This window comes from Drosophila kikkawai, chromosome 3R (genome assembly GCF_030179895.1).
Source record: "Drosophila kikkawai strain 14028-0561.14 chromosome 3R, DkikHiC1v2, whole genome shotgun sequence".
Classification (NCBI taxonomy): domain Eukaryota; kingdom Metazoa; phylum Arthropoda; class Insecta; order Diptera; family Drosophilidae; genus Drosophila; species Drosophila kikkawai.
Genome location: NC_091731.1, coordinates 15,725,752 through 15,753,356, shown reverse-complemented (window position 1 = coordinate 15,753,356; position 27,605 = coordinate 15,725,752). Strand labels below are relative to the sequence as shown.

At 39.9% G+C, this 27,605-nt stretch overlaps 3 protein-coding genes across 10 annotated transcripts; 2 read left to right on the top strand and 1 right to left on the bottom strand.

Moving 5' to 3' along the window:
* The first annotated feature begins 58 nt into the window (after positions 1 to 58).
* dpr9 (defective proboscis extension response 9) lies at positions 59 to 27,605 on the top strand. 8 transcript variants are annotated; one of them, XM_070286785.1, is made up of 7 exons: positions 59 to 208; positions 4,888 to 5,682; positions 15,194 to 15,726; positions 19,410 to 19,632; positions 20,040 to 20,167; positions 20,910 to 21,096; positions 24,996 to 27,605. In XM_070286785.1, the coding sequence occupies exons 2-7, from the start codon at positions 5,316 to 5,318 to the stop codon at positions 25,451 to 25,453; spliced, it is 1,896 nt and encodes a 631-aa protein (XP_070142886.1). In that variant the 5' UTR covers positions 59 to 208; positions 4,888 to 5,315; the 3' UTR covers positions 25,454 to 27,605. The 8 variants fall into 8 exon arrangements, with proteins under 8 accessions (XP_070142886.1, XP_070142888.1, XP_070142889.1 ...); XM_070286787.1 differs by having other exon boundaries at positions 127 to 203; XM_070286788.1 differs by lacking the exon at positions 59 to 208 and adding an exon at positions 4,699 to 4,721.
* On the top strand, positions 11,198 to 11,728 carry LOC108084302 (uncharacterized). The gene is made up of 2 exons (XM_017180465.3): positions 11,198 to 11,362; positions 11,530 to 11,728. The coding sequence occupies exons 1-2, from the start codon at positions 11,301 to 11,303 to the stop codon at positions 11,612 to 11,614; spliced, it is 147 nt and encodes a 48-aa protein (XP_017035954.1). The 5' UTR covers positions 11,198 to 11,300; the 3' UTR covers positions 11,615 to 11,728.
* Positions 11,583 to 13,996, bottom strand: LOC108084301 (vanin-like protein 1). Its single transcript, XM_017180464.3, has 4 exons — positions 13,895 to 13,996; positions 13,131 to 13,764; positions 12,202 to 12,919; positions 11,583 to 12,143 (listed from the first exon to the last, which is right to left on the bottom strand). Exons 1-4 carry the CDS (start codon positions 13,976 to 13,978, stop codon positions 11,915 to 11,917), a joined length of 1,665 nt encoding a protein of 554 aa, XP_017035953.1. The 5' UTR covers positions 13,979 to 13,996; the 3' UTR covers positions 11,583 to 11,914.

Genomic DNA, 27,605 nt, shown 5'->3' with positions numbered 1-27,605 from the left:
TATTTCTGCAGACTTTTTCGTGTGAGATAAGCTCAATATTAAAGTCCCTTTTATCAGGCAGATACAAAAAAAAAGAATTGAGTGAATAAAAGTAAAGAAAGAAAATTTGAGCCCCAAAACTTTTGATTAAACTTTAATTCAGTTAAAATTCAATTAATCAACAAAGCAAAACCACAAGAGGACAAAAAAAAAAGGACGAAGCGGTAAGGTAAGCCCGATTAATTTTATGAGCTAATTATCCGATAATTTCTTATTTTATTGTCTAGTTAACGCCGATAATCGTGTAATGGCACCCGAATAGCGTTCGGGAAAAAGGCAGGAAAAATCCACACAATTGTGTCATTGTTCGGTCGGGGAAATTGAGTGGTTTTGGGCGGTGGTCTGAGTGGGTGGGTGGAAGCAACGGGTGGTCCTGCTGTTGTATTTGTTTATTGTTTCATCATTGTTGTTGTTCCAGTGTGCTGTGGTCAGCGGTTGGTCAGCGAAAGTGGTGGCTTTCGGCAAGGATGGGCCAACGATTGTCAACTCAATTTAATTATGAAAATTCCAAGAATCGTGCTGGGTATGGACACACGTGCCTAAACACACACAGGTGGGCGTCGGCTTCGGCTTCCGAAAGGATTGAGATACATTCACTTTTGGATTATGCTAATGACAAGGCTGAGTCCTGCTAATCAGAGTCCATGATGGACAGCGTATGATAAACATGTATTTTCAAGGTGGCTTTGAATGTTAATTAGGCTTAAAGGTTAAAGAGAAATCAAAAGTTAAATGGGGAGAGATTCAAAGGTATAGAGAAGGTAAATTAAAGTAGCTTAATTAGTTTTAGGTGTTTTGGATTAATATTCTTATATAGATTTAGGATTTCGTTTGTAAAACTAGGATTTTCCTTAAACTTTATTTAATATTTATTCAAAAGTTTGTTTCTCTTTAAGGTAGTTTCACAAGTTTGTTTTTATATATGTCTTCTATCTAGGTAGTCTCTCCAGGTAGTCTTCTCTAGGAAGTGATTGCAATACATCGATAACAATATCGAGTCCACAGTTTCTTAACGGTATTTACATTAGATTATTTATAAAATTTACACGTTAGACCTTTAGTACTAAGACAATGCTTGTAGCTGTAAACTAAAAACACTTCTATAGTTTTAATTCTAAATATATTCTTATCTTGTCTTATTGAATTCTTTCTATGCTACATAAATATCGTACTTACACCGACTTAGCCTCACCGATTATAGAATCAAAATATAAATCACAGAAATCACACTCTTAAAATACTTTTACCTTTTTCATTCACAATTCAAAACCATTATTTAGATTGCTTTAGAAAATATGTTTGGACACTCAGTTGCCCAGTTTGCCGTCACCTTTATTTGCAGCATAAAAAATAGAACAGCTTCTCTGACAAGTTAAATGGGTGCTTCTTTATGCAAAAACACACAAAAATGAAAAAAGGTGAAGATTTCATTTACCTCTTGCTTCGCCAAGGCCATGTCTTACGGCTGGAAAATTGAACTTTCTGCTCCAGAAAGTTACCCAAATACATAAATTATTTTTATTGTACTTAACCTTTTTCGTTGCCTTGACTTTCCCCACACATTGTCTGCCCCAAATCAGCTTAAGTCCCCCCAAAGAAATTCATAAGCTTCCTTTAACATGCGAGCTTCATATATATATGGGAATATTTATAAAATGTTTGTGTGAGCAACCCAATTGCGGAGAGTTGCAAAAAAAAAAAATGAAATAAAGTGGGGCGCAAACAAAAGCCCTTTCAATTTATATATTAAACTTTATAAACCCAAAGCCAAAGAGTAAATAAACTCAAATATATTTGCATGACAGTCTGACAAAGCTGAAAAAAGAGCTTAATTTGCTTTTTTCCCGAAACTTCAATTAAATTTGTATAATAAATTTAAAAAAAATATATCTATATAATCATTTGGCTAACGATTACATTAGCAATCTAACCATGTAGTAAATTTTAAACATGTTTTCACTATTTTTTTTTTTTGTTCTCGCCTAGTTTGCATTATAATAAAATCCACTTTCTCTCAATTACATTTTACCGCTTAATATATTTTGAGGCCTTTTTAACCCCAAATTGCTCTCTGCTCGCGGTTGCCGTTTAATCAGCTTGCAATATATTAATTTTTTGCACTTTACCTTCAACACAAAATTTGAATATTTAATGCAAATGCCATACAAAGCACTCCATTGTGCTTACTTTACTATATTTATTCAATTTCAGTTTTTACGAAAATATGAACACAACTTTGAATGAATGAAATATTATGCAAATATTTAACAAATAGCAGGAAATCAAAAGCAAACAAAAGAAGAAAATTGTTAAGCGCAAAAATAATAATAGAGGTGAATGGCAATAGCAAGACATAATTAAAATACAAATATATATATGTATATGTTTGTATGGGTGTTAATCAAACATAATTACTCTGGTCATGCATATTTTATTAATCGGCTGGAATGCTGTCCCCATCGTGTCCCACTTTTGTTTGACGTGACAGCTGTCGCTTTAAATGTCGACGCATTGATGGCCCATCAAAGGACGAGTCGATGCTTCAATGGTCCTTGCCATGGGATAAACTCATCCCTCGGCCCTTCGGGGCTGTTGTTTGGGTGGCGGCTACTCACTTTTTAATGGAAATTATAATGAGACGTCGAGCTTTAATTATGCATGGCACTTGGACTTGGGTTCAGGGATACTGGGAGAAAAAACTGAATACAATTTTGATAGTATTTACGGTTGTTTTACATTATTTTACAATAAAAAATATATTTATATTATTAAAAGTTGGATTCTTCATATGCCAGGTAACTGATATCATATTAATGATTTATTAAAATAAATAAAAAAAATATTTAAAAAGATTTTATGAATAAAATTTGCAGTTTTTCAAGCTTAGGGTCAATTTTTAGTAATTTTTTTTCCTAAGATATCCCTTTTTTTTATAATTTTGCAACATTTTAGATGCTTTTAAGTTGCTGTTAAGATCGATTGCCATTATATATTTAAAAAATATATAAAAATTAATTTTTTTTAATTTTTTTTGTGTGAGAGTTAGTTAAAGTAGGGGCTTGTGGGCGTTGGGTTAGCCGGCCACGCCCTGGCACTTACAACTTAATGCCCGGCCATCAGCGTGACGTGTTTAACCCTCGACGGACCTTGGCACTAATTAAAACTAACCACCGGCAGCAGCAGCCACACAAAAAATGCTTGAGAAAAAGGGAAAAATTACGGCAGGCAGGCATCACCTTGAAGCCAGGAGGAGCTTTTCCTATGCCACTTTTCGACAGGTCTCGTTCTCGTTCTGATTCTCGTTCTCGTTCTCCCCGCCACATCCATTGTTGACCGGGCAAAGTTTTGTGGCACATTTCCCTTGGATTTGCCACGCATTGACGCCAGGCTGGACCATGGATCTCCACGGAGGTGGAGGTGGATTCAGAGGCTGTGCTGCATATTTTGTCAAGCTCTGACATTGCACTTGATGACTTTTCCTACCCCTGTGGACCTCCGATCTCCGCCCCTGATGGACGAATGGAATTTTTTCGCAACTTTTAAAGTGCCATGGGTGGTGGTAGGTTGAAAAGTTTCAGCTCGGGGGAACTCGCAGCTCGACAGTTTTAAATGAAACTTTTGCTGTAACTTATACTGTGACGACGACGAGTCCTGTGCCCGGGTTTTGTTTCATTCTGCATTCCATTTTTTTATATTTTCGTCCGTTTCTCTCCTTTTGTTTAACGCTTTGTGCCCCATTATTTTGGATGCTGTCAGGGACATTGTATCTCTCGTTGTCGTTAGTTTGCAAAAATGAATAATGAAAGTTGTAAATAGGCATAATACGATCAGCGCTGGGAGACATTAGCGCAAAGTTTTTGTCGGAAAATGGAATGAAAGTGCTCTCCAGGGTCGTGTCCAAATGAATGCCGAATCGAGTGAAAAGTTATCTCTGCATTAGCGATGGAAAGAGGACCTGCGCTTTGCCGATCGTGAAAATTGAAAGGATTTATGGGAAAAGTTTCGAGCCGCAATAAGATTAATGTTCCCGAAAGTTCTAATATAATTTACGGCTTTTTAAAATATGTTTTCACATTTATTTGTAGTAAATGAGAGCAGTTTTGTTTGGGTTTACAAAGTTGCCAGGACATTATGCTATTTCCATATAAATTTTAAGGAACTTTAGACAATGTGTTGGGTTAGAAAATAAGTGAAGTTTGTTTATGAAGCTAAATTTCATGATATACATTCTGTTTTTCAATTAAAATATTTGTATTTCCATACATTTTCTACTTGAAACTCCATAATATTTTCAAGCTAATTAAACAAATGCACTGCCTTTTCTTTAGCCAATTCCCCTTGTTCCAATCATCTAAAGAATTTCCGAAAAGACAAAATTCCCAGCTGGACAATTCAGTTCCCTAACGTCTGCAAAAATTAGAAATTCCACAACTCTGCCTCGGGCGCATTTAATTTATTATTTGTTGGCTTTAATAAAAATCACATTACGATATTGCCAGCGCAGCCCGAATTTCTGCGAAAAAAAGGAAACAAAATAACAAGAAGCGAGGGGAGAAACTGTTGTCGCCAGTTACTGGAAACACATTCATAAAGCAAACAGAGCCAATCCGGCAAGACAGACAAGCCACGCGCATCCAGATAATATAATATGTATAGGAAAAGAATATACGTCCTTGTTTCAGGTGGAGAGGGCGGACAGGCAGTGGGTGGGCAAGGACAACAGCACGTGCCGGCGAACGAGGGGCACAAACACAAACGCACAAATTTCCATTTATTTTGACTTTGACGTTTGAATTTGTAATGAAATTCCAAACATTTTTAACGCCCCAAAACTGTTTTCCTCCTCAGGCAGCAGTCGGCAGGCTGAATCCCGGATGGCGGACAACGGCTAATGAAGATGAAGTGATAGCCAGCCGGAATTGTGTTCCAGTCGAAATTAAATAGAATATAAATCGCTGGGAAAATGGCGGTGATTTGTCAGCATCCATCGAGCGGAACCAATGCAAAGTAGTTAGTCGGCCCAACTAGAGTCACACTACGGAAAAGGGACACCTCCAAGGATATTCGCCCTTTGGCCTCCTTTTTTATTTGGCTGTGCGGCAATTTCACGCATCGCGACAGGATGATGATGATGGCAGGCGCTAATCAGGCCGCCACCAGCCACGCCCCTCAGTTATTCCGCAAACACATTTTCAAATAGGTTTCCCGAGGAGAACCAGCAAGGAGCACAGGAGCAGGGGGAGACGCCACGCCCACTCGCTCGCCAGTGAAATATTATGGCAACTTTTCAAATGGAAATGCGCCAGCAGCAGCAGCAGCAGCAGCAGCAGCGACAGCAACGAACGAATTTAAAGCAACGAGCCACATGCAAAGTTAGGCGGCAACGACAACAACGAGAGCTGGCGCCCTCGGACCCACCAGAAATCAGCGCACACTGCACCCGGCTCTGGCCAGGCTGCTGTCCCAGCTCCACCGCCGGAATCGGAGGCAATCCACTCACTAGCAGCAGCAGTAGCAGAAGCAGCAACACCAGCGGACTTAGTGGCACCATTGGCGCGCACTTGGACTGCAGCGGCTGCCAAAGAACGCTGATAATGCTCAGCATGCTCGTCGTTGTCATCGTCCTGATATCCGGCAATGGAGGTGAGTGATGCACTGAAAGAAAATTTTTGAAAAACATTTAAGCAAAGAGAGGAAAAATCTAAATTTATCCATGAGCCTTGAAGTTTCTGAAATATTGGCCACTTTTAGGGAGTTCAACCAGGAACTATTTTAGGTAGAATTTACTACCCTTCTTCTGTGATTTTAAAACTATTCCCATATTTTTTAAATTTCGCATGGGAGAAGAAACTTCAATATATAAACAGTGTGACTTTTGTGATTAAAAGTAAAAAAATATTGACTTTAGTTTTAATGTAAAGACTTAGAGATTACAGTTCTTAAAGAAAATAACTAAAAAAACATGTCAAGTTCTTTTTTAAAATAACAGAATACAAAAATTATTATATAAAATTATTAAAAAATATTAAAAGGAAAGAAAATAACTTAAAAATCAAATCAATTTATTATATGAAAAAATATATAATAATATATAAACTATTTATAATATTTGTTGAACTTTTTAATCCTGAAAAATCAAACAATTTTAAATGATAAAATATGAATAAATATTATACATTCTATAAGGAAATCAGCTTTACAGAAGAAATACAGACTTAAGTTAATTTGTCTGCCAAATAACATATTTTACAGATTATTATTATTTAAATGTATTATATTATGTCGATTTTAAAGACAAGATTTTACTAAATCTTTGAATTTTTAATGGGAAAATCTCCCTCAAAAATTAATATAAACCTCAATGTAGCCACTGATTTAAAAACTTTTCCATTTTCACTCGAAACTCGGGGAGAAGCTGCATTCTAAATAGTTTTTGCCTCTGCCTTAATTCCAGCAACAAATACTTGGCCTTTTTCCACAGGCCAAGCTCATTTTCCATTCCAATCACTTTTTTTTATGGCCAACAAACAGGGAAAAACGAAAACTTTAATCAAATTTTTGTGCTCCAGTTTCCTTTTTTGCTGTGTGCCTTGGGCCCCCCGCCCTTTGTCCCATACACAAAATTGCAATTGTTGCCAAATTGATTTGACCAATTTCATTTATTGATTTCGATTTTCGATATCATTCATTTTGGGCCGTTGTCATGCCCAAATGAGTCAGCAGAAAAACGCCAAGCCAAGCCAGGCCCAAGAGCCGAGCCAAATCAAAGCGAGCCGGAAAATCGAGAGGGAAAATCTATCAGCATCGAGTAGCAGGAGCCGCCTCTTGGCTTACATAATTTTTCCTCCTTCGTGCCCGGACCCCTTCCTTTTCTTTATATTCTCCTTCTTTTTTCATTTTCCTCTCCCTGTTGTTGCGCCAGCCTTCTGGGCTGCGTTTTTAGGTTAGGTAATTAATTTTGTGTGCCTGAAAAGTCTTGGGAAATCAATGTTTTGGCCAGGCCAGGCCAGCAGCAACTCCCAGGCGATGTGGTGGAATGATGCTTCCACTTTGCTTTGTGGGTGTGCGGGTGTGCGATGTGTGTGTGTTTGGTTCCACCTGCCATTATTTGACTTTCATTTTTCATATGCCGTGCTCCGGCGCTTAATGACGGTCTGCCGGAATTCGGGCTTGGAATCAGAGTCGGAATGCCACTGGAGAGGATTGGCAACGAGTTGAGTCGTCATTAGGTCCTAATGAAGCACTAGATCCATAGATAAAGACCATGCCATAGCTTTGCTTATTCAAATTATTTTCCTCTCCCCGAAAATTCGAGACAGCGGTGATTTGACTTATGGATTTTTACAAAAGTTCTGCAAGATAAAATATGACCTTTTTGGTGATTTTAATATAATTATTCTTGGAAAAATAATAATTAATAGTGTTTGCATCTACATTTAAGAGAAATTAATAATTGTTCAAGAAATTATAGAGCTCTTAGTAATAACAAAGCCACTTCTAAGGCAGCAGAGTCTCTTTAAGACCAGTAGGCCTCAGGCTAATGTCCTTAAGGTTACATAAACTGACCTGTGCCGGCACTAAGCTCATCTATAATTCACTCAAGTTAACCATTGTTTTCTTTTCTTTCCATAAAATAAAACAGAAACAAAAACACAAAAAGAAAATGAAACAGAAAAAAAAATTATCCCGCGGCCATTGAAGCTTGTCCAAGGCCAACAAACCGTATTAACTTGCGGCTTAAATTACCGTTTGGCAATTCCTATAAGTCCTGCTCGCAATTCAAGAGAAAAATCACCTGCCAAAAGGTGAACAAGACGCCGCTGAGTATCCTCGATTTAATTCTGCTCAACTTTTACCCGAGACTGTAAAAGCTGCACAAACAATGGCCAAGGCTCCATGACAAATGGAAGCCTTTAAATACATATTTAAAAAAAATGTAAAATTCTTATGCGAAGCCATCGCGTGGACGGCACACACAAATGATTTTTAATTTTTTAAGTGAATTTAAAAATTTAAGCGTTAGCGTCGTTTCTCTTTTTTCTGCTGATGTTATTGCCAGCTCACCTTAGAAATTAGAGAGACAGTCAAACGCACGCCAGCGAGGGGGACGAGCTAAAAGTTTTGACATTTCAAATGTTTCTGACAACAACATCAACCGCAGAGGAGAGTTCCCCCCTCCGTTAATAATAACTGGGTGGGCGTAAAATTTGAGCAAGCCACAGAAGTCAGGCTTGGGTGGGGGTAGGGAGGCGGGAGACAGGCTCCTGGAACGGAACAAGGACGAAGCTACAGATGAGCAACAGGAAGAGCATGCCCTGCGGTCTACTTGCGCTCAAGTTGCTGACGTTGACGTCGACGTAACAAACCCGGACACAAGACATAGGACACGAGGCGCACAGGACACAGGACACGGGACGCAGGACATAAGACCCGGGACATGAGACATGAACACGGCAACAACTGCCAGTGAAAACAGCGACCCTGGCACATGACTTTCTGATTTCTGCAGGGCGCTTTTAAGCCACAACAGAAATGAAACCGAGAATAAAACAGGAATTTTGAAAAGGAAATTTAAAGTAAAGAATCTTGGATACCCTTTGAATACTAAATATTTTGATAATATAAATGTAATTCTTTTAATTAAACAGCCTTGTGCTTTTACATTGTGTTTTAACTTAAATTATATTTAAATTCCTTTCACAATTTTAACTCAAATTTGAACTGAAATAGTTACTTAGTGTTTAGGGTTATATAAATACTATATTATTATCTAGGAAAAATTAGAAACCTTTATAAAAGGAAAGTACTCTTACTTGAATTTTATAAAATAAAAATAAAATCCTTTGATATTTTATCTCTTACAATACAAAAACGATATGATGCTATAATTATTCTGCAAGTTAAAGTACCCTCTCCCCAAAAGGTACAACAAATATTCCGAAAATGAAGAAAAGAAAAGAAATATTTTCGTTGGTGGTCTAATTTATGTTTGGCAGCCAACAGTTGACGTTTCGGTCTTTTGTCCCAGGCAGTCAATTTATTTTAATTTCTAGCCAGAGGCGTTTTATTTATTATCATGTTTGCCCCCTGCCCCGCCCCCTAAGCGACCACCGCGCCCACACAACAGACAAGGGGTGGAGTCAAGTTATTAGCAACATTGTTTGGGTCTTGCCAATTGAAGGCAGCCGGCGGACCAAAGAGCACAGCCAAACTACTCCGAAACGCTTTGCTTTGCCTGTCAATAGCAGTTGGCTTAGGGAAGAGCGGAAAGGGGTGGAAAATCGTCAGGAAAAGCGAGGGCGGTCGGGATGGAAAGCTCTCTTGCTTTCTCTGCTGAAAGAGGGAAGGAAAGACGAAAACCGGAGCTCGAGCAGTGGAAGCTGGAGCAGATGATGAAGGATATTCGACTTATCTGGCAGGAACATGGCCAACGGGCTAAAGCTGATGCTCAGCTAATAGTTTGGGCAATAAACTGGAGGGGTTGCGGTAGATAGGGACAGTAACGTACACCAGAGAAAAGGCAGGCGAAAGGGAGCTTTGGGAGAAGCATGTGAACATGTGCATGGGTTTTCCTACAGGCGATGAGCCAAGTCGCGTTTTACGTGACCAGATCTTTGGTGGGTTTCTATATTTACATTTTTTAAGATTCTTAGAAGTTTTTAGAGACTTTAAAATATATCTAGAAGTTTGCCGAATTCTTTTAATAATCTGAAATAAACTTTTTATAGCCAAAAGATTTTAAAAATTATCTAAAATTTAAGTAAAAAGTATATATTTATTACTTATGTAACAACCCAGCAGGCAAAAAAAGTTTGTTTATGATATTAAAAACGATAGTTTGGCGGGCTTCAAGCGGACAAAACGTTCGATTCAGGCTCATTAACGATAATAAAGTTGCCATGCGTTTTGTGGCAGAAAATGCGATAATTTTCGAAATCCGAATAAGATTTCGATTGCGGACCTTTTACTACATCATTATCGCAATACTCGCGATACTCCTCCGTTTGCGCGTCCGTTTTTGAGCACTTAGCGAAACGAATCCGGAAAGTCCCATTCATTGTCCGTATTTAATATTTTTAGAGGATTTTTAGCACTAAGTCCGCCCTTTGTTTGCTGGGAAAGTGTTTTTCTACCAAAAATCATTGACTTTTCTGCCCAGTGACTTGTGTGTCACGGTCGCCACCAAGTCACTAGTACGTCCCTACCAGCATCACAGCCAGTAGTCGGTGGCCTGTTCAATGTCTACGACTCCGGGCGAGGGCCAGGCGACGTGCACAACATGTTTAATCTAATAAAGTCGCTAGCTAGCCAGTCTTGCCGGGTTAGCTGGCTCGGAACCATAAAACCGGCTGAGAGGAGAGTGTCATAAAAAGACGTTAGCTGCGACGTAATAAGCGTATCAAGTGCCCCGAGATATATGGCCGGGATATATGCGTGGGTCCGGGTGTATTTGTCGGCGCTTAGCTGCGAGTGGAGCTTAGTTTTTGGCCCAGACGCCCTGGCGTCCTCGTAGCTAAGTGATGGATAAATGCCGGATAAAAATTGCTCGTAACTACGACAACAACCAGTTTGCACACACACACGCAGCCGTGGGGCTGTGCCCGGAAAAACATGAAAATTTGATAAACGAAAAATTGCAAACAAACAAAAAAATGCGGGGAAAATGCTTTTTTTTTTTTGGGTAGAACAAAACAAAAAGTTGGATTTACCTTCAAGCCAGGCAAAACTTTGGTTGCCTTCCCAGAAAAAAATCAAAAAAATATGGAGGGGCAACAAAATACAACAGCAAAAAGTTGGGAAACGTGTGCTCCTGTGTGGGTGTGTGCGTAATTCGCTAATTACCTAAATGGCTGCCACAAAAGGTGGCATGGCATGGTGGCTGTTAAAAGTTGAACCCGAACGAGTTACAAGGTTTCCCAGTTTTCAGTTGTTGTGGCCATCGATTGAAGGACTTTATGGCATAGTTTTTGCATTTGAAACAATTGCGAAAACTAAGCGGAACTTTGGGAATTACCAGATTCTGCATGCGGTATTGATGTACGTTATTAATGGCTTTGTTGAAGTTTGTAAAAATATTAATTTTAAGCAGATGAGTAACAGTTTTTGGAGCTTGATGAATTTTGATTTAGCTTGAAAATATGTAACTAAACTAGTTGGCATAGCCTTTAGTTTCAATCAACATTTCAAGTAGCTCAGATCTTGCTAGCTAAATTTATTAAAACAAATTCATCTGAAAGTTGTCTTTCACAAATCGAATCATAATGGCAAAGTCTTCATTTCCCTTCAAAATCTTCCGCAGTATCTACAAGAATGAGTTCCAATGGTGAGTTCATATGCCAGCAAAGACTTTAGCATGATGCACCAAGTTAACAGAGTAGGAAACATGTATTTCATTCCAAATAAAATCTTTTGGTGTTACTCATCTTGTTCTGATATTGATCTTTGGTTTCTTTACCTTATATAATCTGAATCAAATCCCATTCTATATAGGATGCTGGTCAAGAGCTATGGCCTTTTCTTTCTGGGAGTTTTTCTGGCCAAGGAGTTGACGGGCTTGGAACTGATGCCGGTTTAGTCCTTTAAACCGACTATGTGTTTATATTTACATGCTGTGCAGATCATGAGCTCTTTTTTTGGGAGTTTGTCAATAAACTTGTGGAGGAAGTACATTTCCTGTTATTATAATTAATTTTCTTCGCAAAGACTTTATTGTTTAAAATACTGGTTTTATCGAGCATTATGTGTTGTTAAATATAAGGATTCCAACAAAAATATGGATAAGAGAACAATCATTGAGCAAAGACTTGTATTTGATCCCAACACCGTGAAAAATAAGATTGAATTGAAATCCTTTGGCTAATATCGAGCATTCCTTTTAGAGTTTGGACCAAGCGAGCAGCAGGATAGCCAAGGGCATTGTCAGCCAGCCCCCAAGGTTTGCCTTTCCAGTGGAGCCATTCCTGTAGCCGCAGGCCAGTTGCTTCTCCGCATCGCCCACGCCATATGTGCACTCGTTGTCATAGTAGTTTCCATAAATGGCAAAGGTCAGTAGGTTGGTCAACTCCAAAGATTCCCGCAAGGCAAAGCGAACCTCGTGCTGGTAACTGTGTAGGGATAGAGGGATTTTCATTAAGAATAGATCGTGGTATCCCGGTAACTCACCTGTCTTCAGTGGCTTTCTCCTGCGACCACTCGAACTGGCTGGGTTTTAGGGGCAGTAGGTTGTTCAGCAGGGAGTTGGGGCTAAGCAGGAACTCCCGTGACTCCGGGTAGCTGACCTCGATCGCCAGCCTGGTAAAGGCAACGCGGGGCTGCTGCTCCGCTCCCTCGGTGGGCAGCAACTGGCCACAATCCTCGATAGTTGGACCTGAACAGGCAAACAGCGCACAGTTGCGAATGTAATTGGCGTCCACCCGCTGCTCGTTGCGCCAGCCATCGTAGGTGGCCAGTCGGTAGCTGTAGTAGCTGCCACTGTCTGCCACTAAGGATCTCCAGGCGATGTCAAAGTGACAGCAGAAGTTGCCCTGGCAAAGAGTCCTGTTGACATTGCCAATAACTCTCTCGTCGAACTCAAGTGGCTCTGTTTCGTAGTTCTCCAGGTAGTCGCGTTTCATAAAGTAACTCGAGCTGGTGGCCGCTTGACGAGGTGCCGTAGCTTCCCTCTTGGCTCGCTTTTGGACGGACCTGCTCCTTGTGTACTTGGGCACCTGGGCTACATAAATGGCTCGCTCTCCCGAGCCCTGATTCATCACACTGGTGAGGACACCGCTGCGCCCGTGGTAGATGCCAGAGCCACTGTTGCCCACCGAAGGACGACTGGCTCCGGCTGCCAGTAGGTTCACATCGTTGGAGTAAGCCCAGCCTTCTTGGACTTGAACAGCTGGTGGAAAGAAAACGAAGAATAAGTTACCTGCCCAGTATCAGATTACAGCCACTTAAGGCCCAAGCATTTTTCCCTGCGTATAATCGGTTCAGGGCACTCGATCTCGAGAGGTGGCGAGAGCCATCAATTAGCAATCGATCGGACGAGATAAGCGACATGTGTCAACGAACCCACCAGAGCAGGTTGAGTACCTGTCTGTCTGTCTCACCTGTGAGAAAGGGTAGCTGGGAGAACCACATGGCCGGGTAGATAAAGTCCGTGACTCCGTGCTCCACGATGAGCTGATGGGCGGGCGTGTAGAAGAGGATATCGAAGCAGATAAAGTGGCCGAAGGTGACCCCGAAGTCCGTCTCGAAGGTGCTCAGCTCTGGCAGGTAGGTGCTGTTCTTGTTCTCACCGTACAGGTGCACCTTCCGGTAGCGGGACACCACAACGCCCTGACGATCAAAGGCCACATTGCTGTTGTAGGTGTTCAAGCCATTGGAGGCACAAGGCCTCGTGTCCTCCGGCACATCCTCGCACTTTTGCTTTTCGGTGAGATTGATCACCACATACTTGCTGGCATTGCGGGCCGCACAGGAGATGGTCACCAGAAACGCCTCATAGTGGGTGGCATTGGGATCGCTCAGGCAGGGAGCGATTTCGTCTTTGGGATTGGGCACAAATGTCATAGATCCCGAGCCATTCAGAGTGCTCTCAGGGAAGACTATGATGTCCGTGGCGCTGGCGTTCTCGGAGAGTATGATCTCCACATAGGCCTCCACGTTCTCCGTCAAACTGAGCACCGACTGGCGGAATTCCACCACTCCGGCCGTGTAGTAATCCGCCTCGGCCAGTGCCGCCTGGAAAGCCGGAGAACGTGGAAAGCTAATCAGACTAATAAACAAACAATTAATGTCCGATTAGCACGGCTTATCGGGAACCGGCAACCTGGAATCTCGAACCTGGAAACCCCCTAATCTCGTCACGCACCTGCTGACTCATGGCAGGCAGTAGCCCCAGGATAAGGCTTAGAAGAAGAGGCCGCCAAGAATTCTTTGCCATTGCCAAGTCCATGTCGATAACCGATTCTGCAATGTGCTACAATGACTTCCCCAGCCTCGGGCATTGCGGCTTTTATAGAGCTCTGGAACCCCTTCACCGGGAACCGCTTAATCTTATCTGGCGAACTCAATCGTTCGCTCTTTTCAGTGTTGATTTTGAGAATTACAATCCAGCTACAAATTGCAATTAAGTGGGTATTTAATATTTATATATTATTAAAAATATTTCGGTAAAAATGCAGAAGGACAACCTACGTATGAAGATATATATTTTCATACAAAAATTCTGGGATTAGTGACTCAAAGATGAAAGTTATTGAATGCCAGAGATGGCATATTAGTTAATACTATTTTAATTTCCTAGAATATATTTATAAATTATCTATAAAGAAACTAGTTTGACCCTAATATGTTATAAATAGTTGTAGTAAATTTATTGCTGCATTTCCATAGTTTTTTTTACGGTTTTCTCCCTTAAGTAGTTAGAAATATCCGTAAAAACGCTAAAAGTATAGCGAAAATGTCTAAAAAGCTCTCACTGTCCGCATCGCCTGAGTCTTGGTGGGTTATTCTGGTCGGGTTATTTTAAGAGTCATGTCCGCCAACCGTGATTACAGAGTTCGCTGTACATTGGACTGGCTCAGCTTGGGCCAACTATTTTTTCGCCAGTCTTATCGCCATGCCCCAGACTAGCCAAGTCCCATGTTTTCTTCGTTATTATATTTTATCAGCAAGTTGCAAATTAGTCAATCTCAGGGTCTATTTATTACAATAATATATTCCTATATTTATAATAATTTATTACTAAATGCATTCAATGCAGTATTTCTTTCATTGCCAATATTTGTGAAATTAATTGGACCTTAGCTGCCAGTCTCCGTAATTAGTTTAACTTGGCTTCTTTGATTTGTTTTTAATCTTTATGGCCAAGGCAATTTAGTTTTTATCAGCAAAACTTTTGTTAAATACTCGGAATTGTTTGCTTTTCGGAATTGTTGTCAATGAACGTTTTGCTGATAAGGCGGCTTACTTTTTTGAGTACCCTCGAAAGTGAAAATCGATGTATGACATGCAAATGACTTATCAAGTTTTATCTAATTAGATTTTAAAATCTACAAAAGGATATTTGAAATATCTAAGAACTCATTACCTTTTTACACAGGATTTCTTAAATATATATTTCCAAGTTTTTTACTAAACCAACCTCTCTTCCTTCCACTTCTTCCAGTTTACGCCGCCCAGCGTGACTCGTACAAATCAAAGGATATGAGCAGCAGTAACAATGCCATACCAAACACTGAGGCTGGAGGAGGAGGAGGATCTGCTGAGCAGGCAGCTGCTCCCACTGGTGTCGCCGGAAGCGGAAGCAGCAACAATGCCACCGGAAATAACAAAAATAGCCAGGCAGCCATCGGATCAGGCTCATCCTCTGCCTCATCATCATCGTCCTCGTCCTTGTCCGCCGCCGAATCCAATTCAATGACGACCGATGCCAGCAGGAGCTCCATCGGCAGTTCGACTACAATCGTTGGCATTCCCAGCAGCAGCCTGCACAAGGCCAGCAGCAGCAGCAGCTTTGGCAGCAGCAACACGTTCCCGTCGCAGATGGCATCCGGCATCAATCGCAACAGCATCGATCTGCTGGAGGAGGCCCGCAATGCGGGTCCCTACTTCGACCAGGCCTTCTCCAAGAACGTCACCGCCCTGCTGGGCAAGACGGCCTATTTAAACTGTCGCGTCAAGAACCTGGGCAACAAAACGGTGAGTGTGGCAGCACAGCATTTCTTTTATTGCCAATAAAATATTGCCAATGAAGCTGTGCATTTGATGAGAAGGAAAGACATTAAATATTTGTTAAATAGTGTGTGTTCTTCACAATCAAAGTGCTGAAGTCAAGTAAATTGTAGAAAAGATTAAGGAGATTTCACCTTTTTTTCAAGATTATTCTGCAAAACTAGCTCTAAAAAATACTAACTGGCAATCGTTTGACAATTTCTACACGTAATTATCGTGTAATTACTTTGTCGCTGCCAAATCAAAATGCGATTTGTGTCTGCGGTTGAGTTCCTCCTGTCCCACTGTGTACATTTCCCAATTTCCTTTTTTGGTTCCTAATTAGCACGTTGACTGCACCCACATGGTTGTTTTTTTTTGGGGGTGGCCTGCTGGCTAATTGTTCCGCTTGCCAGAGAACAAAATGATTAATTATACCCAAACAGGAAACAGATTTTACTTGATTCAACTTTTCGTCGTGAGCGGAAGGAAGTGCCGCAAACATTTCACAAACACAATCTCCAGAACCACTGCTACCATTTCCACTTCCGGCCGGAGGGGCCTTCATCCACCTGAGCAGCAGAGAAAAAAAAACTATTCAAATGAGGGAAAAAGGCCCCGAAAACGCCTTTCGTTTTGTTTTTCTGGCTTTTCTCGCTCGCCCGGCTGGAGTCCAGTTAGTTAGGGGCCCGTAGTCATTCGGCTTCCGTCACTTCCGGCGGCGTCGCCACCGACCGGAGAAGGTCCCTGGCCGTTTTTCCGATAATAATATGTTACATGTCCCGGCATTCTGGCTCTGAGCGGGTATCGGGAGGCGGGCGGGTTTCCCGCTGCTCCCATTTTGCAGCGAACTTTCTGGCAGGCTGTGATTAGCCCGGGTTTGGGGCTTGTTTGAGTTGCGGTTTCGAAAACTAATTTGCGTGATTATTAAATTCTAGAGAATGGGCGAGCACAGGCAACCTCAATTTGGGGCGGCTGAAGGCTTTTCACCTTGCCATAGGACAATGTTCAAGTTTTTCTTGCACCACGACAATGTGGGGCAGACCTCTTTTTGCCAAGGATAACTTCATTAGATGTGCTAAGTGGGATAACTTCATCGAACTCTGGGTCTATATGTTTCCTGGAGCAAGAGTTAATTAATAAGAAAACTCTTCAAATTTCCTGAAAACTTATTTGTTTGGTGTGAAATTTATGCAAAAAGGAAGGAAATAGGTTTTAGGCAAATAAATTTTAAATGGTATTTAATTAATTAATATAGGAAAATATATAATAATTAATAGTATTATGTTTGTTCTTCTAAAGCAAACATTAATTTATGAAATTAAGCTAATAAACCCTCATTCCAGACATCTTTTAAAGAACAATTCTTAACGCTCAGCAAAAGTAAAATCCTATTTTGCCAGACAGCTTCAGAAAGTATCCATTTCTGGCTCATCAGCTACCTTAAAAAATACGAAAAAACACCACAAACCGAGAGGCATTAGGCAACCTGTAAAATATATTCATTACCTTCGTGTGGCAGCTTAAAATCTAATTAGCTTTCAGTTCTCTGCGGCATGCCACAAGCGTAGCCACAAGTCCACCCCCAAAATATCACCCACTTCCGCGCCTCAGTTTTTTCCCCCCTACCCCGGGCCGAAGTAATACATCATTCCTGCTGAGATTTGGCAGCATCTGGGCCGAGAGCTAAGCTGCTGCGATGCTGAACTGCAAAGGAGGAGGAAAAAAAAAGATAAAGAGAAATCCTTCTGTTTTATGCTCGTGTACATATACGTGTGCTCTTTGCTTCACACCGTCTATAATGATAAACAGCGAACGGATGTTGATGGTCTCTGCATTATTAATGACGTTTTTCATTTGCGCTTTGCTCGGGGAAAGCTTTATGTTTTAATGCCAGCCCCGCATACAGGCACATCGCCATTTTTCTCATACTTCTATGGAAATAAAGAAAACCATTTAATGGCTGTGTGGATGGATGCTTCACAAAAAAGATAGTGCTTTATTTATGTTTTGAAAAGGTATTTCATGTCGTGTTTTCTTTTTACTAGCTTTGCAAGGACACAAATACAGGGGTTATTGGTTTTACTTAAGGATTGTAATGCCCCTAGGGGGGTTTATAGTTTATTTATAGGAATTACATTTCATATTTAATAAATCAAAGTGATAGTAAACATTTCAAAGTAATGATTTAATATTTCCCAATACTTTTATGCTGCTTTTACAAGCCAAAAATCATGAAATTGCGATTAATATTTGAAAGCTGTTTAATGCGATTTGAAAATACAATTCATATGCTTAAATATTTCTCAAGACTCCCGCTAAATTATCCACATTTTGCCATCAATTTTCACCTCAAAGCCCAGCAAAAAGGTGCCAAGAAATTGATGTACCTTTACTTGACTTCACAAATTGAGCTATAAAAGAATTTTTCAGCAGGGAAAATGAAAGAAAATATTGATATGCTAAAAATTTTACGATACTGTAAACAAGCTTAATGCGCATATAAAAATCTAAGGGAGGAAACTCCGAGGAAAATTTCTGCGACTGAGGGAGGAGAAGGAAAAGTTGATGCTGCCCTTGCTGCCTTCTTTCACCCACTCCTTTGGCAATTGTGTGCTTGAGGACTTTTGGTGTTAATTACATGCAAATTTGCTTAAGCAGCTGCCAAAGTTTACCTTTGTGTCTGGCAACTAACACCTGGTCCAGGGACACCTACCTCCTATCATCGCCCACCCCACCTTCCTTCCTCTCCAGAGTTTCTTGGCCATTAACTTTGCCAAAAGTCCTCCTTGTCCTGGGCGTCGTCGCTCATCGTTGGGCAGGATGTTGCTAAGCTGTTGTCATTGAAATTGAAAATATTCAGCTAGCAGCTGACGTATGACACGCAACACGGCCAGGCGTATCCCCGCCCACAGTCACCTTTCAGCGGAAAACCATTCCATTTGCCGGAGGCAACCCCTAAATCAGCGTCACTTAAAAATGTTGCGCCTCCTGGACAGGGAAACTTGAGCATTAAACAGCAGGTGGTTTCTGAAGGCGGTGTTTCAGGCGTGGTCACACGAGCACACCAGAAAAAAATAATGCTAAGGGTTTATAAATAAGGGAAGATATTTGCTATATATATACTAAGACATTGGAAAAGCCATTTTTGAGTTTATATAATTCAGAACTTAACTTATTCATGATCAATGAAAGATCTTTTATTAAAATAATGTTTTTGCAAGAAGTCTTTATGTGTAGAGGGTTTATTTTTACGTACATTAAATTATTGATGTAATAATTTCCCTTTTTAATATTTAAAAAAAGAGATTTGACACGCAAACAGCTCTCTTTTTTTTTTTCCTGTGTACAAACATTTGTGTTGTCGTGTGTGTTACATTCAATTTGTCAGGGGCCAGGTTGTCTGGCAAAGGACTCTTCGCATTTGTCCCTGCAAAGGTTTCCCCCTACGGCACACACAGCGAAACACAAACAGAAAATGAAAAAAAATCATATAAAATATTTCAAAATAAATTTGCATTTTACACGTGTGTGTCTGACACAAAAGGCAACCCCTCAGTGTGCGGCTCATTCGAGCAGCTGCGTATGAAATTGACTTTTTAAACTGTTTGCCAAACAAATGAAATCTGAAATCTGAAGACTCTCTCCTTCTCCACCTTGGAATATTTTAGATGTTGCTTCAGGTGTCCTGGGTGCGGCACCGGGACATCCATTTGCTGACTGTTGGCCGATACACGTACACCTCGGATCAGCGCTTTCGGGCCATTCATCAGCCGCAAACCGAAGACTGGATGCTGCAGATCAAGTACCCGCAACATCGCGACTCTGGGATCTACGAGTGCCAGGTGTCGACCACACCCCACATGAGTCACTACATTCACCTGAATGTTGTTGGTAAGTTGGTTTAATTGAGACTCTTAAGTATAAACTAAATATAAATACTATAAATACTCCCTAAATTTCACTGGAAATGTAATTGAAAAGATTTCACTTTCATCCTCCCGAGACGCTAAAGTTTTCACATTAAATTATCATTGAATTAAGTAACAGAAGAACGAAGTGTAAATGCAAAATATTTCCATCTCATTCTTTGCGCATTTCAATTGCTTCGTTTCAAAAGGATGGAAATCATTTCTCCTCTTGCTTGGATTTTCTTTGAAATTCCCACGCCCCTCCACGCACTTTTGAGTGCCCCAAGGGCAGCGAATCTTTCTCTTAGCTAATTGTTATTTTATTCCAGCTGAATTCCGAATAAAATTGTTTTAATTACACTTTTTTAATTGGGTTCCTTTCGTTCGCAGAACCTTCAACGGAAATTATCGGGGCTCCCGATTTGTATATAGAAAGCGGTTCAACTATAAATCTCACCTGTGTCATACTCAACTCACCGGAGCCGCCGGCCTATATCTTCTGGAATCATAATAATGCTGTAAGTCTGAGTCCTGTAACCGTAAGCCAATGCCAGTTGCCAGGACACGCAATTACTTTGGGGCATCATTATCGCTTCCACCCGCCAGAAGTCTGGGCACCCTTTAGTGTTCAATTTAGTAACTTTTAAATTAGCTTTGCCGGGCAAAAACTTTCCCTCTTTCGAATTTCGTCTTACTTTCTTTATATATATTTTTTTATAAGGAAATGCCATTTAAGGAAGGAAGTTGGCTGGGAGCTTGAGAAAAAGGGTTCTGGCTGGGGCTTTAAATGGATTTCGGTTTTGTTTGGTCTGAGCCACGTTTTAGTTTCCACTTTAGGTGTTTTCCTCACACTTCATGGATGGCTTATTGTACGGAGCAACAATGCCACAAGGGTTGACGGTCTCCAGCAGCCATTGTTATGGGTTTTCTATAGAAAAGGGGGAAAAAAATATTGCCATTAGTGCGGGGGGATGGGTTCTTCCCTCTTTTTTACTTGTGCCCTCGACAGATTTAATTTTATTGTTTTGCTTCGGTTTTATTTGCAATCCTGGCTCTTCCCTTACTTAGCATATTTTCGTCGGCTTTTCTTTTCTTTCCTTTCCTTGCCATATTATCTCTCCGCCCACCGATTTTAATTTGCCAAGTGTGCAACAGTGCGTATGCGTAATCTGGCCTCTGGTTTATGGCTTAGAAAATGTTATGACCATCCGGCCGAATGCCGGGCCAATTTGTAGAAAAATACTTTATGACTTTCGGAAGTTTCCCTCTCATCCGCAGATTATCAACTATGATTCGCCGCGCGGCGGCGTGTCGGTGGTCACCAATAAGGGCGATACGACCACGTCGTTCCTTCTAATTAAATCGGCGCGTCCCTCGGACTCGGGGCATTATCAGTGTAATCCATCAAATGCAAAGCCCAAAAGCGTTACCGTACATGTGCTCAATGGTAAGTAAAATCAACGACAACACAAACACATTGACAAAATCATTTGAAGACACAGGACATTCAAAAAAGTAAAACAATGGGGAGGCAACAAAAAACCGAAAGGGAACTGCACAAAAATGTGAATAAAACAATGGGAATGCTAATGGGTAAATGCGATGGCAACATACATATAATAGGTTAAGGGGGCTGATGAGATTTTGAATAAAAAACGGGGTCACTCCCTCTCCTTTAGTTCAATAAAATCAAAAAGGAAATGGTATAATAATGCAGAAAAAAATGTTTGAAATCGGATTGGTTTGTGTAAAGAATCAGGAGTAAAACAAAATCAAACAGTTAATGCAGTTACAATGAAAATTAAATCTTAAATTCAGAACAGCAAGTAAAGATTTTTGCAAATAACAAATAAATAAGGGCCTTCGTTATTTTAAAGATTGTTTCTTTAAGAGGCAGGAGAACTCAAGGACTTCTTAAGTAGCTATTGACTAAATTCAAAAGAATTAAAATATTACTGTAACCCAGGGAGTGTCCATGTAAATACCGCTTTAAATTGTGAGAACTGAAAGTTAAATGCAGAAATTCGCTAAAGAATTTCTGTCGCAAAACGTTGAAGATTCCAATCCCCTTAGGAGCAGCTAATACTGGCCACCAGGCCTGAGTCAGCGTATCAATGGCTTAAAATCTGTCCAAAGGCAGCCATAGAAATTGCAGCTGCTAAAGCTCCTCGGGGCAGCCCAAGAAGTGACACAGAAGCACGGAAAGATCCAGGGCAGCTACAAAAAAAAAAAAGAGTCCAACACCCAGCAGGGTGCTAAGTACTGTCACAGATAATCGAAGGGTGGAGACGGAAGAGGTGACAATAAATGTCTGACAAAGTGTTGTTTAAGCCCGGCGAAACTACGACAAAATTTCAGCAAAATTACGTTGAAACTACAGCGAAACATCAACAAGACAGGAAAGTAAGAGTTCAGGGGTATCGATTCGGAAACCAATGAGCAAATATTGATTATACGAGGATAGAAATTGAAGGGGGGGAGGCATCTATTTCAATATTTCCACGTATTTCCTAAACCAGCTACCAGGCGAGAGAGAGAGTTCAGCTAAGTGAAAACTGCTAAAAGTGGCACGTGAAAATCATAGAGAATGGAGAGACAGTTGGTCGTCGTCGGCGGTTCCCTCTTGTTGTTTCCCCCCACCAGCCGTATAATCATTATCCACAGAGCCCCCCACCCCATCCATTTATCCCCATCTGCCAACCACTCTGGCAGCCATCAACATTTGCCGAGCGAGTCCTGGCCAGGAGGTAAAATCTGAAATGAAGGGTATAAACTAACAATCAAGGAGTTGGTTAGCTTAGGAAAAGGATTTGTTGTGAATTACTAAAGAATATTCTAAAAAAACACTAAAAGAGTAACCTTTATAAGTGTCAATATGTCAAAATATTTAATATTTTAAACTGGTATTATTCAATTTAAATATATTATCTGTTATATCATTTACTCTAAAAGCAGAGTATTTAAATGCACTTGACTTTAGGGGTCTTGCCCCCGCCGTATCTGGTACGCGTGCCACATGAAAACTATGTTTATGTTACGCCTCCCCGCCTACCACCGCTAAGTGGATGGAAAAACTTACTCGCAGCAGCAGGGAAAGTAGGAAAAGCAAAAGCAGCAGCGGCAGCAGCAGTTGCTGCACGCCACTTCCTTTGCGACTTTCACTAATGTCAAGTTGTCGTCGTTGTCGGAGCAACCGTGTCTGCTAGATAATGTCACACGGCGTTGTCTTTTCGCAAAGCACACACACAATTATGCATGCACTGAGAGAAAAAAGATCTTAATTATTTATGGGAAAAAAAGAAGAAAATGTATAAAAACTTTGTATGTTTTATTTTATTACAAATAGAAATATCAGTTGTTGCTAAAATAATGAGGGGTATATAAACATATATATTTAAAGTTTATTTTTTAATTAAGCTAAGTTAAATTTAATTTGTTTAATCAAGTAATTCAAGTGATTTTAAGGCATTAAAAATTAGTTATTTTCAAATACAAATAAGGCATAATTGAGGCATAATTTAAATCAGGCTTTTCAGCATTAGTCTTTTTCATAATTTCTTAAATAAAATATAAAATGTCCCCTAATTGTTTCCAGTGCATTAACCAGCTTTAGGGGTGTGCGTGAGGGGCACTCATCCCTGTCAGCATATTGCGCATGCAATGCGCGTTGTTTCCGTTAACTGCTTTAGCACACTTGTTTCTGATTATTATTATGTTTCGTCTCTTGTTCTGCTACTTTCGCCATTGTTCCTGTTGCCGTTACATTTGTTTTTGCTTTGTTTTGTTTTGCTTTGTTTTGTTTGTTATTATTATTATTATACGCCCGTCAACGGCGTTGTTTCTGCCATTCCTGCTGTTGTTATTTCTGTCTTTGTTGCGTTGCAGTTGAAAGTTTATCCCTCTTACTTTCCTTTCTTGTGCTTACTTTTGTTACCTGTATACACCTATACTATAAGAATTGTTTTCTTGTTGTCTGCCGACATTCGACATCATCGGGATCAGAGCTTTGCAGTTTTCGCTTGGGTTCGCTGTCAGACTTTCAGGTTTTTAGACTTGTCCCAGGAAGGACTTCAAGTGCAAGTTAAGTCCTGCATCTGCAGAGCGTTGAAATTGCTTTTGTTGACTTTTTTTTAAGTAGAATCAAAACTTTTTAAGTTATTGTTAATGGAAGTAAAAAATTCTGGCATTATTTGATATTATTTGGTGTAATTTTAGTCAGAAGTTTGCAATGCAGTGAAGTTATTTCCGACCCTATAAAGTATACATGCATATTCTTGATGAGCATGAACAGTCGAGTCGATCTAGCCATATCCGTCTGTCCGTTTCTAGGCAAACTAGTCTCTTAGTGTTTGTGAAAGTGAATTAAATATAAAAGATGATGGATAATAATATTCATGGATTTAAAAAATACAAATATATTTAATCTTAATCTTAATTAAAAACAAGTGTGTGAGTATAACAACACAATCCAACAGATAATCTCTGTATTTTTTAAACTCTATATTTGCAAATACGACTTTTGACCCAAGTAAAGCCTTGTTTAAAATTCTTTGTGTATAAATCTCAACGCTGTTTGCAGGTGCATTCGTAGCTTTTGCACCTGTATTTCTATCTCTTCCAGTAAGTTGCAAACAGTCAACGGTTTCATTGTGTCTGTGTGTTGACTTTATTCTGAGCCGCAGAGCGGAGGATCCTTTTTGTTAGTTTGTTTGGCTGTTTGTTTGTTGGCCTGTTGTTTTGACTTTGGCGACAATCTTTGTATTGTTTTCAGCTTTCTGTTTATCTGTGCAGTTTTATTGTTTGACAGCTCTTTGGTTATCACCACCGGCTCCCCTTTTGTGTGGATCTGTTAATCCGGTTAGTGTGGGGGGGATTATGTGGCATTAAGGACATAGGATATAGGGGGAGCGAGCCAGTTTCCCCTTTTTTGAAGTGAACTTGGCAAGGTTACTTGATACATGGAGGGAAATAAAGATTATAAAAATGGTTGGAATTTTATTTTGAATATTAAATGTGTCTTTTTTTAATATTTTTGTTAATTTTTAAAATAAATATATTGTACGTTTATTAAGGGGTTTAAATTATATAAAGCATACCATATATAATATATACAATATTGCTGAATCCTCCAGCAGACCGAGCTGATTCTTACCTCTCTTTTATAAGTACACTTTCATCGATTTTATTTACAAGTCCTTGCCAATTTCGGTGGGACTTCCCCCAAGGCCTGCACACACACTCAACCCCACTCACAGTCACCGCCATTTTCAGACACTACTTAACGACTTTTCTGTTGCCCCCAAATGTTTGAGTATGAGGACAGCAATAAAGATGTAAATTAAACAGGTGTTTCCCACTCCGTTTCCAGGGGAGTTCCCAGCAGCAATGCAGCACGCGGCACCAGCGCATCCTCGCCCCTCGCCCACTCGCTGTCTGTTTGTGTACCTGTGTGTGTGCTTCTTCAGCTGGGCGCTTGCCGGTGGATCGCTGCGCTGCTGGGCACCGCTCTTTCCACGCCCCTGCTCTCGCCGGCCAGGCGGAGGAGCCGGGAGGCTCGAGGAGCATCAGGAGAAGCGTCGTCAGGACATGCGCTGCAACACATCCTCGCTAGCGTTTTGAGACTCCAGCGCTGGCGATGGCAATGGCGGTGGTCTGGTCGCTGGCACTGGCTGAGGATACTAGGACAGTGGAGGCAGCAGGAGCGGGAGCAGGAGAACTTTCGCCTGTCCTGGCAGCAACTGAAACTACAATCAAGAACGGAGACGGCAACGTGTAGGCAACTCTTCGAGACGGACATCAGGTGAACTCACCCACTGCTGGCTGCCACGCCCTCGAGGCCACTCTTAACTCAACCGTAAGCTGTAACTATAATAACTATAAAGCGTATACATATAAACCATAACTTTACTGGCTACTGCGTTTTCTATGAATCAGCGACGTATACGTAATATTTAGCACAAAAACCAAAACGAAAGAAACGTAAAGTATGAAATATGATACCTATACCTATGCTAGAGATAATGTCAAGATCAAGATCGAAATCAAGCCAAGTTGTCGCCTTTTTTATGTACGACTTTGTATCATACAATGAAGCTATCTAAGTCCTTGGTTCCCCGTTCCCCCTAGATTTGGAAATTGTGTAAATAGGCTGCATAGCATACCTAGAGGCGCTTTTTCAATCGACTCTTTCCGACCTTCGATACTATTTTATAGCTGAAAACTTAACCGAAACCAACCTTTCAAAATAGGCTAATGAAACGAAAAAAGAAAACAAAATACAGTAATATATTTTCCAGAACAGGAAACGCTTCTCGACTGCCACTTTGTGACTGTTCCCCCGAAGGCAAAGCGAAATTCTCATTTGCATTTTGCGAAATCCTAATAGACAGATAAATATTCAACCGAAAGGCAATTAGCAGAACGCAAAACTAAAAAAAAAAAATTCAACTTCAAGTACAGGCTAAAAGCAGAAACAGAAATTAAAACGAAAAAGAAAACCAACACTGTGTAAAATATAAAAAGGAAAACTAAGGCAAAGGAAAAACTAGCTACAAAATAAGAGAAAGGGAGGAAAAACAGAACTCGTCGAGGGGAGAATTTTTCTTTTGGCTGCATCTGAATGGTTAGAAATTAAGTCATAAAGTATTTGAAAAGAGCAACCCTCGAATAAGTTGTTTCGTTTCGTTCTTGTGTAATGTACAAATTGAATAAACATAAGTATTACTACCCAGCGTGCAGAGGACGGTTTGAATTTAGGATACAATCGGCAAGGATGGAAAATTGTTGCACATTTCATACATTTATTTGTTGTTACTCGATGCGAGCAAAAATTAGTCAAGTGTTTAACGAAACGAAAACAGATACATTAAGAATTACCTAGGAGAGTAAAGGTATTTTACATCTAACTAAAATGTTGAATTTTTCATAATTATTCTGATCTTTTTCGAGTATTTTTCACGAATCGTTTTCCATTTCCTCTCTTGGTTGCCACTCTGTCATCACACCAAACTTTGCCATAGAGCACGTAAAGCTAACTGAATATATAAATGAAAAATACCAATAAAATCCAAATGTTACACAGAAAAATAAAGCAAACAAAAAGGTATTGATAAAAATTAAAGTAAAAGGGAAATGTTTCATTAATCAAGCTAAGCAGTAAGCAAAACATAAAACTAAACAAAGATAACAGACAGAAAACAAAGAGAACTATTCAAACCAAGCATGAGTGTTCAGAGGTTAAATCAAAGCAAATCCAACCCCGTCATGTTTTTCACAGGCTTTTTTCCAACTACCATGTAAAATATCCACAAAGCGAATAAACATTCAATATCTATTCATACGAATTTTCATGCGAGTAAAATCTGTTTAAATTGTAAAGGCTACAAAAAAATGGAATTCAAATTAGAATTCGCATTGTGTTTGATGAGGCGTTTCATGGTTATATTCGATATTTATTGCAGAATGTTGTCAAGCGGTTTTGATTATCGTGTCAAGTGAAATATTTAAATATTTAAGGTGTTTTCCCCATCACTCTGCTCAGTCAAATTCTGTCTACATTTCCACTTTCATCAGACAAGTTCGTAAAGGTAACTTTAAATCTAAGCAAAAATAAGATAAAAACATGAAATGAAAACTAAAAGACCGCATGAAACTGAAGTAAATATATTATATATGTAAATGTGTATTTATAAAACTAATATATAAAGAAATGCTATATATATACATTAAAGAAACCTAGTTTATTTAACACAACCCCCCCAAGAATCAACAATGTTATTAAAGCTAAAAGAAAACATAACATTTGAAAGTAACCTTCAATTAAATATGAGCCACACAGAAATACGATAAACGAAGAGAAACTTTTAAAAGTGTAAGAATTTAATTGAATGAATGAGAGAAACCTGAAAATAAAACAAGGATTAACTGAAAAAAAAAAGAAAACCGAAAGAAACTAAA

Bases quoted from the DNA above. Each gene is read 5' to 3' on its own strand.
- dpr9 (XM_070286785.1), top strand. From the start codon at position 5,316: ATGGCAACTTTTCAAATGGAAATGCGCCAGCAGCAGCAGCAGCAGCAG. The intron at 5,683-15,193 runs GTGAGTGATGCA...CACTTCTTCCAG, and splicing joins CCTGATATCCGGCAATGGAG to TTTACGCCGCCCAGCGTGAC. The intron at 20,168-20,909 runs GTAAGTCTGAGT...GACTTTCGGAAG, and splicing joins TCTGGAATCATAATAATGCT to TTTCCCTCTCATCCGCAGAT.
- LOC108084302 (XM_017180465.3), top strand. From the start codon at position 11,301: ATGGCAAAGTCTTCATTTCCCTTCAAAATCTTCCGCAGTATCTACAAG. The intron at 11,363-11,529 runs GTGAGTTCATAT...CATTCTATATAG, and splicing joins TACAAGAATGAGTTCCAATG to GATGCTGGTCAAGAGCTATG.
- LOC108084301 (XM_017180464.3), bottom strand. From the start codon at position 13,978: ATGGACTTGGCAATGGCAAAGAATTCTTGGCGGCCTCTTCTTCTAAGC. The intron at 13,765-13,894 runs GTGCGTGACGAG...CCGGCTTTCCAG, and splicing joins TGCCTGCCATGAGTCAGCAG to GCGGCACTGGCCGAGGCGGA. The intron at 12,144-12,201 runs GTGAGTTACCGG...ATCCCTACACAG, and splicing joins GAGAAAGCCACTGAAGACAG to TTACCAGCACGAGGTTCGCT.